The 17,833-nt window shown below is 47.9% G+C and overlaps 1 protein-coding gene across 2 annotated transcripts in view; it reads left to right on the top strand.

The window, feature by feature from the left end:
• Positions 1-17,833, top strand: part of PPL (periplakin) — a 261,709-nt gene that overhangs the window by 149,500 nt on the left and 94,376 nt on the right. For both annotated transcript variants that reach the window (XM_069646041.1, XM_069646043.1), the window contains exons 9-12: positions 3,928-4,023; positions 14,759-14,881; positions 15,208-15,354; positions 17,169-17,320. In XM_069646041.1, the coding sequence (XP_069502142.1) occupies positions 3,928-4,023; positions 14,759-14,881; positions 15,208-15,354; positions 17,169-17,320 (518 nt within the window). The remainder of the gene's footprint in view (positions 1-3,927; positions 4,024-14,758; positions 14,882-15,207; positions 15,355-17,168; positions 17,321-17,833) is intronic.

The following is a 17,833-nucleotide window of genomic DNA, read 5'->3' as shown; positions in this document are numbered from 1 at the left end:
CCCATGCAACCTGTAAACCATGACCCATTAAACTCACAACCATGCAACGTTTACCTACAACCTAGGCAACCTTAAAGCAATGACCGATTAACCCATGATGGCCCACAAAACCTTTAACACAGGAACTCCTTCACCCAAGCCCATGTATCCTTTGATCATTGACTCGTGCAACCATCCACTCATGTCCCCACCGTTTAACCCATGACCCGTGCAATCTTTACAGATTACACATACAAACTGTACCTTGTACCCTTTGTATCTTGAACTCATTATCCACAACATTTAACTAATGAAGCTTTTAGCCCCCAGCTGATGCATGTCCTTGAAGAATGATGAAGAAGCAGCTCGATGCAATCCCCTGCCCCCACCTCCACACAATAGTCAAGTTACTAACTAGAAAGACAATTGATATGCAATAGCCTGCTTGGGAATGGCATGAGTGTGCTCAAGACCGAAGGTGATCAACATCCGTTATCCTGGGAGAGGCCTTGATCGCGAAGGAACCGGTTGTGGGGCAGCTGCCTTCAGTGGTTGGGGGATCGATGGGTGCTTTGGCATGCCCATTCGTGGAAGGGCAACTGCTCAGCATCACCGGCAGCACCATCTCACTTCTTGGGGAAATTAAGATGTCAATAATATTACAATCAGACAGGACATTATCTAGTCTGGCTGGGCTTCAAAATCCACCCACTAGCAAAAGCAGACCTCTGCTAGATCCAGAGATAATGATAAACTCTGGAAATAAGGCAAGAGAAAGACAGAAATAGATTTCATTTTGTAAGGGACAGCATTTGCCAAAGGCCTGTTGTTAGTCAGCACTCGCCCCCTATAGACGAAGAAAGGGGAAATCCCTAAAGGCTCTTCACACCCGGAAGTGCTCAGTGTGGCCAAACCCACTGCCACCTCACAATCAAATAGTAAGCAGATCGCCCATCACCCACCATCCTCCTGACTAGAGAGACCTTCACAGGGCGACCCCCCACCCTTGAATTCAAACGGCAGGACAACGAACTGTATCCAATTATGCCCATCTGCCCTGGGCCACAGGCAGGAACCCCTTTACAAAGATCACTCTCCCCGAGCGCGTCTCCTTGACAGTAAAGCGTCTAGTGTGGCATTTCTGAATGGGTTTGCAACCAAAGACAAGGTGTTTGCTGAATTGACTTGACTCACGTTCAAGTGAATATTTTGAAAACGGCACTGACTAATTTCAGAGTCTCCACAGACTTTGGGCTGGCTTTCTACAAACTCCAGAGTAAAAGGGAAAGCCGCCCAGCTCCATGTAAACCCCCTGACCCACTTCAGCATTTGCATAGACGCATAAAGTGCATGCATCACAAACCTGAGAATGTGCAAGATGCCTAACACTAACCATTAATTGTGGGTACATAACTCACTCTACAAGTGCAAACTCCGGCTAGCCATCAAAGTACGCAGAGGAAGGGGCTGAAGTGCAGAGTCCCCTCATTTGCATATGGAACATGAGAGTGCTTCAGGATTGTTCAAGTACAGGCATTTCAAAGGAAGTGCACACCCGCAAGGCTTGGTTACTTACCTGTAACTATTTCACCAGCATTGGTATCTTTCATAGATTCACATGCTTGAATATTCCCCGTCATCAGACGGGGAATCCACAGTAATTAAAAAATTCATATGTATGAAAAACAATATAGTGTGCCCATTATGCCTTGACAGGCACTCACTTTTTATCACCCTAACAAATGAGGGGGCAGGCCTTAAGATCCACCCCAACAAGCCATCTTCAGATTTCGATGCGTAGTGACTGCATATATGACTGACTGCCTTTCGAGCAGCCTCCCAGGGGAGGTGAATCTATGAAAGATACCAATGCTGAAGAAATATAGTTACAGGTAACTAACAACGACTTCTCCAGCATTCGATCTTTCATAGATTCACATGCTTGAATAGAATACCAAGCAGTGGAAGCATGCCACTTTAGTTATAGAAACACACATGGGTAAAGCACATGGTATAAAGAATACTCAAACCCCAATGCATGCTAGCAACTGAAGGGAAGGAGGGACGAACAATGGCTGCCCCTACCTTACGCAAGTAGGTGGCGCAGTACCACTTGTTCGACTGCTGACTCCTTACTGACATTCTCCACCAAGCAGTAGTGTTTCCCGAACATGTGGCGTGTGTTCCAGGTGGCAGGTCTACAAATGTCCTTCATCGCCACTCCCGTTTGAAAAGCTACTGTAGCTGCCCTTCCACTGGTGGAGTGTGCTGTAGCTAGGTAAGGGAGAGGATCACCCCTGGATTGGTGGCAGTGAGAGATACAGTTTGCCACCCAGCGTGCAAGCCCCGGTTTGGATATGCTTTGCCCCTTGGTGCGCCCTGTGAAGGCAAAAAAGGGCCTCATTAGAACCCTGCCGGGCCGCTAACAATGGTGCCGGTAGGCTTACCGGCACCATTGTTACTGGACCAGCAGAGTACACGTTTGTGGGTCGGGTGCCTTTCCGCCCGCCTGGTCTGACCTGGTGGGCGGAAAGGCACCCACTCGCAGACTTTGAAAGTAGCAATTGCACCATTATGAATGGTGCCGGTGCTACCGTACTCCACATTCCCAGTGAGTCCTATGGGACTCAAATGGGAATGGGGAGTAATATTTTCCATAAGTCCTGGTGAAAGACACACATCAGGCAGCAAGCTTTTTTTGGAGAAAGATACCTAGCAAGGGAGTATACCAGGGGATCTGCAAAATCCAGAGGGGGTTTCCTGTCAGAGGAGTATACCAGGTAATCCATTTATAAAAGGAAAACACATTCAGAAAAGATACCTGGCAGGAGAGTATACCAGGAGAGTAGCATAAGAAGTTATTGTTTGAAAGAGACACTTTGATCATCCTTTAAAAGCAATTGTGGAAAAGACACACTTTTGATATTTATCCAAAGGACATTTTGCCATCCCGAAGAAAGAGTCGTGTGAAAGAGACAGTTCCTCTACTCTTAAGGAATCATTGGTTGAAAAGGACACTTTTGCTATTCTACCTGAAACAATCCAGGGGAAGGAAACCACCTCCCGGATTAAAGGATTGTTTGTTGAATTTTCATGTTTGGTTTTTACACACTTTTTGCTAAATCTAAACAGAGACACTTACCTTACACCCTTGATTGTTTGTTTTAGTGGGAGGATCCGATACGTTTTAGACATAAGGACAGTTTGCATTATTTTGACAAGACACAGGGCCTCATTAGGACCCAGGCGGTAAGGGGTTTACGGCGGCGTAAACAGCGCCGACCCTTACCGCCTGATTCCGAGGTCCCTTAGCGCCATGGAGGTTTTAACACCTGCTTTTAGCAGGTGTTAAAATCCATGGCGCTAAGGGACATTGTTGTTAATTACGCCACCGTAATTTACGGTGGCGTAATTAACGCCTTCCCCACTCCCATTATGCCCTATGGGGCAAAAATGGGAATGGGGAAGGGTAAATGGGTTAATGGGGACTTACCGCCCCACTCACCTCGGAATGGGGCGGTAAGTCCGCCAACCACCATGGCGTAAAAGTAGTTTACGCCATGGTGGTAAAGGTACGACCCAGGCGGTAACTTACCGCCTGGGTCGTAATGAGGTGTACAGACTGATCTTTAGTTTTAGTTTCCTAAGAAGGGAAACTTTCATTGGGATAGGGACAGAAAGACCTTTATCCAAACCCTTTTTCTTTAATAAAGATGTCTATTGTTGAAAATATTGCAACTTTTTGTCCGCCTCTCATTTCTGACCCCTCACAGTATGAAACCTTGAACTGATGCTCAATATGTTATGTTATGATATCTTATGTTAATAGGCTGCACCAAATCACCACCGTAGATTCAGAGAAAAAAGAAGAAAATCTGAAACATTCTCTTCTCTACTGATTGGCTCAATATTCTAGATCACGCTGATTCTTGTCTTGTTTCTTTGCAGGCCCACATGGAAGCAGTGCATGCTGACTGGAAAGAATACCTAAACCTCCTGATCTGTGAGGAAAGTCACCTGAAATACATGGAGGATTATCACCAGGTATGGAATCTGGGTTCATTGTAGAGGTTGAACGCAGAGGAATATCTGGCAAAATGGGCCATGAATGGGTTGTCCATGGAGAGATCACAAACTGAGACCGTCGGTTAACACAGGCTGTGCAAAGGTGTTTCTAGGTAGAGACCACAGAGGAGAAATGTCTCTGCCATGGTATATGCAGGACCTTTCCAAAGAGAGACCAGGCATGAAAAAGTCTCTATGTCATAGCCCATGTAGTGCTTGTCCAAGGAGCAAGCACTCGTGGAAGAATGTCTATACCATGACCTATGGAGGTCTTTTCCGAGCACAGACCACACAGGAGGCATGTCTTTGAAGTGCTTGGCTGCGTAAAGACAGTACATGGAAGAACGTTTTGCAGTGACCTATAAATGGGTTGTCTGGGGAGGGATCACACATGCAGGAATGTTGATGGCATGGCCTGAGTAGGGATTGTTCAAGTAGAGACCACTCATGGGGGAATGTATTTGCTGTGGCCTATGTAAGGGTTATCCAAAGGTGGGACCATACATGGAGAAATGTCTATGCCATGGCCTGTGTAGAACTTGTTCAAGGAGATACCACAATGGAGGAATGTTAGTGATATGGCCTACGTAACAGTTATGCAAGGGGAGACTACATATGGACGAATGTCTACACCATGACCTATAGTGGGCTATTCAGAGTAGAGGCCATACATGGAGGAATGCCTATACTATGGCCTATGTAGAGCTTGTCGGAGTAGAGACCACACATGGAGGAATGTCTATACAATGGCCTGTGTAGAGCTTGTCCAAGTAGAACCCACACAGGAGGAATGTCTGTGCCATGGCTTATGCAGGCCTTGTTCAAGGGGGGGGGGGCACTCTTGGAGAGGTTTGAACACCATGCTTTGGAGGACCATAGAAGGGGTATTAGAATTAATTTGCAATTCTTAGCTATTCTGAATTTGTTGATGACCTTCTGCATAAAAGGGGTTGGACGAATTCATAACAGATCATTTCCGACCAATCTATCTGAAAGGCATTTCCCTCCGAATGATGTCCCTGTTCCTCCCGATATGGAAACCTGCGGCATTTGGTATTTGTGCTTGTCGCAAAGAGGTCTATGTCTGGGAAAACCCACATTGTGAACAACTCTTGAAGAATGCAGTTTGTCTTACCCCATTGGTAGGCGCTCACTCTGGGTCTGCTGAATCTGTCTGCTTTCGTAATTTTCTAATCTGGTAAATGAGCTGCTTGAAGCCGTAACCCCTGTTCTGCCGCCCACTCACACAACTAGGGGGCTCACTTGCACGGGAGCAGGGATTTGGTCCTACCCTGTTTGTAGAGGTTGAACTGTCCGTGAGGATTAACACCACTTTGTTCTGTATCATGTAAACAAAGGACTTTAATGCCAGAAATATTGCCTTCAACTCCAGATAGTTTATGTGCCTCTCCTTCTCGCTGGAGGGCCACAACAGATGAGGAGGCGCATGAGGCCCTAGAGTTGCAACCCAACCCTCTGGAGAAGAGTCTGTTGTTATTATTGTTGTATGTGGTAGAGGATAAAATGGAGCCCCTGTCAGCAAGCTGGAGTCTGCATTCCAGCACAGGAGATCCTCCTTGAGAACTGCAGCGGTACTCTGTCAGATTCAGAGCCTGTCTCCTGACCCCAAGATGCTGCGAAGTGAAGCTGCAGCCTCCTCATTATGAGCCTTGCTACTGGTACTGGGAGAATGCAAGCAGCAATGTGACCCAACATGTGTCGATACCACCACACTGTCGCGCAGACCTTTATCAAGCAATGCTTCACTGCTGCTAATATATTCTTCCTCCTCTCTGGAGTTTTTTGGCCTGCACCAAGTCCCACTGGAAACCAATGAAGGTAATCTTCTGAGTGGGGGTTAGCTCCGATTTCTTGGTGTTGATTGGGAAACCCAAGTCAAAAAGTATGTTGATTAGGGCTTGGAGTGTATGTGTTGCTTCTTGGGGAGACTCTGCCCTGATGAGCCAATCATCGAGATAAGGGCAGACATGTTGGCCCTGTGCCTCAACAAGATGGGTATTGCATTCATAAGTTCTGTGAAGACTCTTGGCACGGAATTTAGATGAAATGGGAGGACTTTGTTTTGGAAATGTTTCCCCATAATCTAAAATCGTAGGTATTGTTGATGGGAATGCCAAATTGGTATTAGCAGATAAGCATCCTTTAGGTCTAATGCACATAGCCAGTCTTCCGCACAGAGGGACTCTGCAATCGGAGCTGGGGTCACCAGCTTCCATTTTTCTAGGTGTAAATAAAGGTTGAGGAAAGATAGGTCTAACACAACTCTCAGGCCCGCCTGGTTCTTCTTATGTATAGCAAAGATCCTGGAATCAAATCCCTTGCCCCGGTCTTGCACAGGGAGACTTTCAACTGCTTTCGACTCCATCAAGCTCTGCACTTCCTTGAGAAGTGTTGGAGATCCTATCTGTATGAGCAGGCGGGATGCTGGAGAGGAAAAGAGACAAGGAGATGAAAACCTTTGGAAACCATTGAATTAACCAACAATCTACAAAATGGTGACACCACTGATTTTTGTGTAGAGCTACTCTGCCACCTACAGGAGATGTGTGGGCACTGACAACTTTATCATGGTTTCTTTGGCTCTGAGTCTGAGGAGGCGGGCGAGTAAACCCTTTACGGTTTCTTTTCCGATGCTTCCGTCTATGTGTACTAGGTGAACCAACATGCGGCCTTGTTTTTGTTTCTTGGAAGCCTCTAAATCCCCCAAAAGATTTTGATCTGCCTTCTAACCTGAGTTGAGTCTGTGAAAAGGACTTTCAAGCCAGCGTGGTATGAATATCTAAAGATTTAGCTGTTTGTGTGCTGGTCTTTTTCTTGGGCAATTCATCCTCAGTTGAGGAATGAAAGGGATCATTTCAGTGGTCGCAGTGGGCAGGAGTGGTTGGGAGCGGTGCTCCTCTCCTTTTATTTGTTTAGGTTTTACTGTTCCTATACTTTTATTTTTTTTAAAAAAAACAGTTCCGGAATGGCTTATTTTTAAAATAAAAGTGTAGGAAGAAGTTGAAACAACTGCACTGAACATTCCCTTAAACTGCATGTGTGTCTGTTTGGGGGTTTGGATTGTGCCTGGGTGTGGGCGTGGTGATGAGGTTTGTGGGGGGCGGCAGCAGGCCAGCCGAGAACATAGTTCCACTACTTCTTTGCGTACACTTCGACCAATGGATAATTGCCTTAGAAAGGAAGATCTAAAATCTTGTCATGTACGTCATTGGTGAATTTAGCGGCGAGCATCCAGGCTGACCTTATGTCCACAGGCACATGCCTCTACTGGCTGTGCCTGTGTGCCCTAAAGGTGAGTCAAGAAGATCTTGCAAAACCACCTTGACCTCATTTAGTCCAGATTTGAACGCTGCTTGCCTGACCACCAGAAGATCCAGTGTAAACTCAGAATCCTCCCTCCAACACCACTGATTAACAGCTGCCAATAATGCATCTGCTTTACCTTGTCTTAAATGTAATGATGAGTTTGAGTACATTTTTTGCTTGAAAGCCTCCAAAAGGCTATCTCCTTTGTTAAGAACTGCCAGCCGCAGCAGGCTTAGCATAAACTGAAACTGCAGCTACTACCAGAGAATGTGCTTGGGGACGCCAAACCAGCAAAGGCCTTTCTCAGCCCAATTGCCTATGCCGGGCCTCCAGTTTTTTACTGACCGATTCGCAAAAGTGTGGCTTTGCTATATCTTTTATGCGACTTCCAAAACATGCTTCTGCAAGGGAATACCTGATCTGGAAGATGTCTGGAGAGCTACAGCCTCTGCTAAAACTCCTGCTTCTGATTGCTGTGGTGAAGGTATAGACAGCCCGTAAAATTCTGCCAACCTCTCTCGCCTTTCCTGGAAAGTTTTGGCAGAGGAAGATAAATCGTCTTTCTCCTCTTGGTCATCGGTGTCATGCTTTTTGTTTCCTAAATGTGAAGCAGATTGATCTTGTGGTTCCTGGCTCTTGGAGAGTTCTTTAGGGACGTTGTTCGTACTGTCAGAAGGTTGAGCTTCAACATTTTGTGTGTCCCCGGTCACAACAATTGGTGAGGGTGGAGGCAGTGGTGCAGGAGATGGAGCAAGTGGAAGAGGTGCTTGTTTATCCAGCTGACCTGGCACTGGTGGAGGCTGTAGCACCAGGGGCACCCCTGTGGTTGTTGAAATTCTTGTGGAAGATCTTCCGTTATGTGCCCTTTAAGAATGCCTGACATTTGAGGTGACTCCATTAAGTGGAGAAACCTCTCAAAAAATCTGTCCTCGCAGGCTGATGACATTTTTAACAAAGGACAAGGAGCCCTTGATGACTGTGTCCAGGTGGGTGTGGTTGGAAGCCAAGGGCCTGGCCTGGGCTGCTGCGTCCATGGCTGAGAATAATTAAGAGCACTAGATGAAGTTGGGTATGAGGTGTAGCAAGGAACGTCACCACTTGACAATTCTACCCTTGCCACTTCCTCTCTTACCATGTTTGTTTGAGAACTTGATGTTCTCTCCGCCAAACTATGGGAATGTGGTTTTGAGCCCTCTATAGCTCTCTCAGAGAGGAGTCAACAGAAGATGACGCCTTGTCGCTAGACGCTGAATGCACAGTTGCGGTTGCTGACCATTTTGTGTACCGCAGACTACTGTGGCAAATGTTGAGTATGCGGGGGAACAATGCCCTGCGTGACTTTCTTAACAGCAGGGTGTACTAGACCCTCAGTAACAGTACCGGTTCTCTTTTGAACCTCAGAGGTAGCTCCGGTATGCTTGGAGACCTCAGCTGAAGAGCTGGCGGTCCTGTGTAGTGGCACCCCCTCAAGCCAACGTCTGGCCAAAGAGCCAGTTCGCCCCTCGGATGAATACCCCGTACTAGAGCTTTTACGCCCCTCGGTACTAGGCCCAGTAGGATCCACTGGCAGCTGCTTGAGCATCAGGCCACCTGGTAATGGTATTGGGATCTTTCCAACCCCTCCTAGTCAGAGAAATCCCAGTGAAGGAGTGCCCCTTCTGGGGTACCTCTGAAAATAAAGGCTCCTTTATCTTGTCACAGGATTTCCGATGTTCACATGTCTTCAGGTGGTCGGTGGTAACTTCGAGAAGATTTCTCTCCACCTGGTGGCGAGCCTGTTCTTGAGAAACCTTAGAGTCAACGCGTCACACGCCGCACACGAATCGCGCATATGGTCGAGACCCAAGCACTCTAAGCAGAGTGAATGAGCATCTGAGACAGAGAAAGGAGTGCGGCACGAGGCACACCTACTGAAGCCAGAGTTACCCGCCATGGGCTCGGGATATGGGGTTACCGAAGTCCGTGGTAAAATATTATCAAATTAAGAAAAAACTGCACAGAGCTTGCATGTACAAAAAATAGTGTGGAGCAAAAAATACGCTGACACTGCAGACGTCCATTCCCGTCGAACAGAAAAAGAAACTGAGGTGGCGCTGTGGGGTGGGGTCAGCGTGCAAGGCCACGCATGCCTACATTACAATGTAAAGGGGAAGGGCATATTTTGCGGTGCAAAAGGCTCCAGTCCCGTCCCCGTGCGGGCCATGAAAGGTGCTATCATCAGACACTTGGAAGGCTATCACAACCAACATCAAATACATGTATCATTGCTGTGCAGAAATCGCATTTCATGTCCGGAGCGTGAGAAATACCTCCTCCTCCCCCCACACACACACCCTTGCCCTCCCTGTCCCCCTACTACCTCTGCTCCAATGGCTTCTCCACCCTGTTCTAATGGCGCAGAGGTCATTTAATCAAGCCCAGCACCCGTATCTTACATGATTTGCCTGTGTCTCCTGATATGGGCTGCTGGCTGCCCGGTCCAGGCTTTGGGCTCTTCGTTTATTTTCTGAAGTGAGGCGTGGCGCCCTTAAGTCTATCCGGGCTGTTTTCATCCATTCTCCTGCAAGGCTCGTCAGGTTAGCACTGGGGGTTTGGCAGCTGCAGCCAGCTGCAGGGTGGCCTGGATGTCAGGGAAACAGGTTTGGTGTGATCTCGACTCCCAGCCCCTCCCTCTCAGTCCTTCCGGCTAATTTATTATTGGAAACCTCACCTGAAAAAGCAGCTGTCGATGCCAAGACCAGGCAGGTTCAGGCCTATTTCACACAAAGAAGACTTAATTAGGGAAGTCATCTCAATTCAGCAAAAGAGGGGAGCTGGAATCCTGGTGTGATGCCAGAAGTGATTTCTTGAGATTAAGAAGATCAACCAGATCCCGAAGACCTCCTTCTCCCTGTTAATGAGGAGGGTAGATTCCTAAACAGGGGTATCTGCGGAACGCTAGGAGAATTGGATTTCTCTGTTTCCGCCTGAGGAAGCGGTGGAAGTTCCCGAGTCGCATCCCAGGAAATCGCTTCGGGCCTTCACATCAAGAGGATAAGCCGTTCGGCGTCTCTGACATGTAAACCTGTGCACCAGGAGCCAGGGATGAGGCCGGCCTCCACATTTTGGTGGATGACAGTTTCGGAAGCTGGTCATGAGTGGCTATTAGGCCTTCCCGTTGGATGGATCTTTCATGCCAGTTCTGAGGATATTTCCTCTGACACATCGATGCGCATCATTGCAGGTGTGCAGTTGAGCCTTTGGCGTCATCATAGGAGCTATAGTGATAGTGCCTGGGCAGGCCTTTTGTCCGCTGCCTTTGTATGTTTGCCGCAGCGACCACTTTAATGATTGTTTGAAGGGAAACGCTCTGCTCTCCCAGGTGGAAAACTTGACAGGCTCTTGGAGTAGCAACCCTTTCCCATCAGAGCCCCGGGCTGAGCGTCGCTGCAGAGCGCTGCCTTCTGCCTGAAACCGCCACCACTTTGGTGGGCTTACGCCGTCTCAAGCCAGGAGCTGGTGTCGCCCCTGCCAAGAGCCCAGGGCCACCCCCACCCATCCAGCAGATGTGACACAGCAAGAATATACCGATTTTTTATTGGTTTGTGACTCGAAGAGGGTGGGAGAATGTCAGTTTGCCTCTGCGCACGACACTCCTGGCTTTGGTCCAGCAAGCAACACACCAATACGTCACTTCCCGAGGCAGGCTTTTCATGTGTGCAATTATTTCACAGAAAGAAAGCACTTCCTATCCTTGCATGAAGCCAGGGGTGTTGCTAGCTCTGGAAAGGATCGGGGGCTAGGCTAATGTTGGGACTGTCGGGACTCGGGGCTAGCTAACCTTTTGGTTGTAGCCCCTGAACTTATATCCAGGGATACAACCAAAAGACCTGGGGCTATAGTCCCCTCAGCCCCCCCCCCCCTCGCCCCTAGCAACGCCTCTCCAGTAAGCAGCAACAGCTGATGTTTCTGAAAAATCACAGAGCGCCTGAAGCTCTCGTAACAAACATAATGACAATCAACCCGTGTGTCAAGTCGCAAGACCTACAACTGTCACCCCAAGATGGAGCGGGGAGAATCCATTCCACATTAAGGGGTGTGGCATTCGGCTCTCACACGGATATTGGATCACGCCACTCTGGCATCCAGGGAATTGTCCTTTAGCCTGTACATCCTGTAGCAAAGGGGACCCCTCAAATCAAATCGAAGCACAGGATGTCAGCACCTGGAGTGGAAGAGCTTTGCAGCGTGCCCCTAGATCCACGACTTATTGAGGCTTGCAGACTGTGCAGCCCGGTAGCTGAAGCAACCTAGTGCTTCCTCAACACAAACAAGACTGATGCCAACTGGAATAAACCATTCAGAATGCATTCAGGGAGCGAGAGAGAGTTTACTTTGGTCAATAATGCATAGCGTGCCAGGGTGTTCATTACGCAGTACAGGCGCCTCCTATAAGCAACACAGCAACAGTGACTTGTACAGCCAGCCTAGGCATACACCAAATAATTAATGAGAAACAGGACTCACAGGCAACCTATGAAAGAGGCGCAAGCTGCGTTCTCTGTACTACCCATGTCCTGGTTTGTTGGTGCTGGAGCGCTTCTCTATTTATTTTATTTATTTATTTAATTATCAAGTGTAACGTGAGCATTGCTCTGAACTCAGTGGCTCTCTGCTCTGTATTCAATGAGGTCCACTAGTCTACATGCTCCTGTGAGGCCGCGGGCATGTACGACCCAGCCACAGAAGCTCTGTCTTCTCCCGAAAGCCCTTCTACGCAGGACCGGGAAGTTGGTTATAGGCTGAGAGGGACTCTCGCCCCATGAATAATCTAAGCGAGAGGAAGACAATGGTCTTCAGTTGTAGGGCCGCTGTGAGTGGGATGTGCTTGATTTTCCCAATCAAGTCTATATTTCCCTTATGATATGATAGGTTATTTATAACGCGCTTAATACCCAGAGGGTTCTAAGCGCGCACCAGGTATCGAACCTGTGTTGCTCCAATGTCGTCTTGCTTCCAAGGCGAGCACGTTGCCACTGAGCTATCCTCCTGAGACTGAGCCTTTCACTCCCAGGAGTCCTATCCTCCTTCTTAAGCCTTTCATGGTTGGACCTCGGGATCATGCGTTTGGGGGTGGGGGTTCTGCATTGAGAAGATCTTTAAGCGGCAACTCCTGGATGACTGGAGGGTGAGAGAATCTCTGTCCTCGTCGTTCTTTACTTTTGGGTTTGGGTTTCAGATCTTAAGGCTGCGATGAATTAACGACTGTGCAACAGGAGTGCAAGAATGGGTAGTGGCTAAAGGGCTTACTCAGCCTCGCACCCCCACTAAACCAGCAGTGATCCACATAAAGGTGTAGAAGGCACATCACAATAGCACACCCCTTTCACCTCTTTGGGTGGTGCAGGCTGAGGGCAAGCTATACTCCCTGAGGGATGCCAGCTGGCACAGCAGCATCCCAAACAGTAATGGCACAATGATCCAAAATAAAAGAATGTCCAATAAGTTTTAAAATAATAGTAAACTTTAATTGCACCAAAAAAATGCAAGCGACTAATGAAACCACTAACACCCTTACCTTGTAGGAGAGAGCACAGAGAATGCAGACTTTTGTAGGGAACGGGCACTCGGTCTTAAAGACAGGGGTAGACAGGCAAGCAGATCGGGGTCTTGCAAGTCAGTAGGGTGCTCAAAGGTGGGCCTGGTGACAGCACTACTGCAAATACCTTTTAGCCTTGTCCTTGTGCCTCAACACCTTCACGCCAGGCTTCAAAGCGATTTCTGAGGTGTGATAAACTATTGGGTGTGTAAGCTGGGGGACTGGGACGTGGCATGAAGAAACTTGGGACAGGCAGGTGATGTCCGGGTTGATGTAGCTCACAAGTGGTTTGAGGCAGGAATCAGGGCCTGAGGTGGTACCTTGACTTCTGGGTTGCTGGGAGGCCCATCTAGGGTCTCCAGGAAAAAGATGAGTTCTCCGCACTTCCATTTCAGGAAGGTTGACCGATAGCACCTGCAAGGCCCCTTTACCTTCAGTGAACAGAATCCTTCATCCAGTGATCAGGCAGCAGAGAGGCCTTGGGCCACAGCTAGCAGATCACCCCAATGACCCTTTGGGGTAGATAGAAAGAAGAGCTTTCATCTTCCTTGGAAGTCTCTGGTCTTCCCCGCTCTGGCAGAGGACTTTGGAAGAGACTATACCCCCAACTAGGTTCCAGTGAATATGTTTTCTTCTTCTGAGATTCAGAAAATGAATTCACTAAGCAGAGGGTCACCCCCTTATACAGGTAAGATGCCACTGCCAATTGGCGCTCTTACCGAAGGTTGGAAGAGAACCAATCAAAATGTCCTTTGCCCTGTGATGTCATACCCAGAGTGCTCCATCTGCAGGACTTGGGGAGAGGGAAGGACATTTGAGAAGCCCCACCAAGATCCAAGATTGTGGAACCCTTCTGTGCACTGTACCTCTCTCCCAGGATACCCTAACTCCACCCAGTCCTCTGCCTTATGGATGAAACCTAGCCCAGACACTCTGAACCCACACAGTGCCCTACAATGGCTGAGCCACTGGTCACTATGTTTAAAATTAAAATGGCATGAAAGGTTTGTGGCTGTATAACTGTGTAATCTCAGGAGCCACCCTGTGAAAATAGACAGGGATTATATTTAGAGATGAAACTTTGGGATCCTGCAGGCTGCATTCAGGAATGCACATCTGGCCCTTGGCCTGCCCTGTTGCCACTCTCGCTGAGAATTGTCTGGCGACTGCCCCTAGCGTCTCATGCGTAGACTATTCGTTTAAGCAAGGAGCATTTATGAAAGCGAATTTGATCAGCAAGCTCTATTTCAGATGCTGAATTATCAGTTCAATAAACATTTTTTTTAAAGCAGGTTACTCCACCCTCATGGGTGGCATTTTTTCACCACAAAACTGTCCATCTGTTGCCTGACTGTATCTGGGAGAATGCAGTATGTTAGTTGTATAAAAGCTCAACGGCACTCTTTAAGTGTGCACAACATGTTCAAACCCCCAAACTGTGTTCATGAGAAATTTGCAGAAATAGCAGATAATGGTTTCTGCAAGGTACTACTTGAAAACACCACTGAAAAATAAATAAAGCACACACAGACCAAATCTCTCGTAAATTCATCTAGTTGGTGGTCTTGTGTTGTATCTGTGACCTGACATGACCTTTACTCTATCCACGATTGATTAAATAGTATATTTCTTAATAGCAAAGCAATGTGGGATCTACGTTACGGCTAGCAATGGATTCTGGGAAATATTGAGTTTGCTAATGATTTTGCTGAGAGCAGCATCCCTTTGCCTAAATGAGTGTTGTGGGGCGCTGGTGAGATTCCATTCCCTCTAATCTAACAAGGAAGGTGTTGCTTTGTTCCGCCGCAGTTCCACAAGGATGCCAAGGATGCCCAGGACCTGCTGAAGAAGGTGGACACGGATCTCGATCTAAAATACTGCCCCGACTTCAAGGACAAGTACCAGATTGAGACCCTCCAGCGGGAACTGGATGTAAGTTGGGAGTGAAGCGGGTGCCAGCGGAGGGAGGAGGCGGCGCATGGGAGAGTGGGGGAGACATAGGCTGGACTAGGAATGGATATGTGGGCCGGCCCACGGAGGGCTGGAGGAAGTCATGCAAACCATGGAGTCACTTAAGGAAAGCGAAGGCTGTGAGAGGGGAAGTGACGCTATGGTCCCACCATATCAGCTCGCGAGGGTCACCAAAGTGCCTGTGTTTTCTCTCCATGCCCTTCTCTCATTCTCTTCTCCTCTCACCCCGCGTGTTGCTCACTACCTCTCCACTGCTTCCTCTGCCCCTGTTCTCGGTGCACCTGTAGGAACAGGAGAAGGCCCTGGATAAATACAGCGAGGTGGTGAACTCGCTGCAGAAGCGCGGCCAGCAGGTGGTGCCCCTGAAGTACCGGCGGGAGACCCCCCTGAAGCCCATCCCAGTGGAGGCGCTGTGTGATTTTGACTGCGACGAGGTAAGCCGGGGAGAAACAAGTGGAGGGTGGAAAAAGAGACGTAGAAGAAAGGGGAGAACTGAATGGGGCACAGTTGGAGATAAGAATGGAACATTTGGTCACATGACTCTGCTATAGATGCACATGCCTGGCAAATGTCGCCTTACATGTGTTGCTTGTTACTTTAGGTTGCTGGGAAGCATACCGCACAGCACTGCCCTTTACGTGGTTTCCACGCACCCCACCAATTACAGATGTTTGCCACTGGATGTCACATTCCTCTTGCTGTGGCCAATATGCACTAAGGGCCTAACGACTAGTGAAATTACTGTTCAGCTGAATACTGAATAGTTGGCCCAAGTATCCGGCCAAAGACGATTAGAGAGCGGAATATGTCATTTCCATACTATGTCTCAGCAGCATATGTTGCCTCCGGCAGTAGACTAAAGTTTAATATCCTGCTGGAGGCACATTATAGAAATGGCAGCTTTTTCCTATGTATCCATAGGAAAATGCTGCCCAATTATTATATCCTGCTGGAGGCACGTTATAGAAATAGATTCTGCACACTAGTGAAGAAGGCATTACGTAAGCACCGCTTTAACTGCAGCCAATAAGGCAGTAGCTTATTGGCTTGTTGGCAGCTGCGGCCTTCTCGCAGTAGTTTTTTTACTCACCGAGCATCTCCAAAAGAAATTCTTTAAGGCTCTCTGTGAATAAAACACATTCTGCACATAAGAGAGGGTTCACGCCACCCTCACTGGTATGCGGAATGCATGTTGCTCACACAGAGTCTCAAAGAATGTCCTTTGGCGACTCCCTGTGAGCATAACAGTGTTGGCAAAATACTGCCTGGTGAAGGCCGCAGTAGCCAATAATTAAGTATTTTATTGGCTGCTGCAGCTTGCCCCCAGCAGTTCCACTCTCTGTGATTAGCTGTCTTCTCTCAAACAGACAGAAGATAGCTAACCATAGAAAGTGTACTCCGGCTTCCAGTGAGTATTCCAGGAAGTATTCGGCCGAAGCCAAATAGCTGAATTTCTACCAATGTTTGGCGGAATACTCACTCGAAGCTGAATTCTGGACTCCTCTAAATAGTAGTACTTGCACTAGCACTGGACGAAGTAATTGTTTTAATAGTTTGGATAGTATTGTTTGCAGTAATACTACCAGTCTTAGTAGTAATCATAGAACTATTAACTGTAGCATAAGTTGATTGATTGATTTAAACATTTATAAGCACACTATAGCCAAGGGTATTTAGGCTCTATGAAGAGTCTCTCTGGGCTAGTCATACCACTAGCAGTACTTATTTATTTATTACATGTGTATAGCCCACAAACAGCCTTTGGGCATCGAGGCGCTGTTACTTGTGGGGTACTTAGTTACAGGGTAGGTACAGCTGGGAAATGCATTTACATGTTGTACATTGATACATTAGGATAAATTGTCAATTTATAAAATACATTTTGAAGTTTGTCTGATTGTACTAGCTTCAGCAGAATCAGTAGTAAGCTGCACGCCATAAAGGTTTGCAGTGTGTTCTTTAAAAAAAAGCAATGTGGACACCTTTGTTTACTGTGCGGAATGTAGTATCCAGTCTGATCCATTTTCCATGTGCTCTTGAAGATGTACTGCAATTTCTATACACCTTCCTGCCAGTATCTAGAGTGTTAGCTGTTTACCAATGTGACTTAGGCAACAGGTAGAACACTGGCGCCCCCTGGTGGAACGCACAGGGCTATGGGTTCCCAATGTTAATAGGCAGCAAACCTCAGACGGGGCACTTAATGTGCATGTGATGCGCTGATCTCCTTTGTTGCCTTTCACCCCAGGGGCAGATTTCTCGTGGGCAGCGGTACACCCTGAAGTCCAACAAGGGAGAGAAGTGGGAAGTGACGGACGGGTCTGGGAAGAAGTTCCACGCTCCGGGGGTCTGCTTCAACATCCCCCCGACGGACCCCGAGTGTATCTCCCTGGCTGACAGGTAGGTGGCAGCCGCGAGGGCGTTTGCCTGTTCCCAGCTGTGGGTAAATGTTCAGTGAATACATCAGGGTCGCACATACCCGCCCACCCCGCCCACCCTGGACCAATCGTAAACACAAAGGGCAGCATTGTGCGGTTTGCAGACGTGCAACTGAAATGCCTGCATGTAGCAGTCCCTACCGCATGCAGTAATGACCCTCACCGTGTACAGTGATTCCAGGTGTCACCCTAGTACATGTCATCCGACAGACTGGGGATATGAATCGCTATTTGCAGAACCTTCGCATGCAGTGTTTCTCTAAACCTGCATGCAATATTTTAAACATTGTTTTAAAATCCATGTTCAGGGCATAAACGGGCTGGGTATGTGTTAACCTTTTATAACGCGCTTAATGCTGGAGACAAACCTCTAAGCACGGCTGGGTCGGACTGGCCTACGGGGCAATAGGCCCATGGCTGAACCAAAAACACAAAATGCTGATGTGGCTTTAGTTTTTTGGTCAAAGTGGGTCAC

The sequence above is a fragment of the Ambystoma mexicanum genome, chromosome 2p, assembly GCF_040938575.1.
Source record: "Ambystoma mexicanum isolate Mex_15411 chromosome 2p, UKY_AmexF1_1, whole genome shotgun sequence".
Classification (NCBI taxonomy): Eukaryota; Metazoa; Chordata; class Amphibia; order Caudata; family Ambystomatidae; genus Ambystoma; species Ambystoma mexicanum.
Note: the sequence above shows the minus strand (reverse complement) of the source record. Positions and strands in the feature narration are given on the sequence as shown.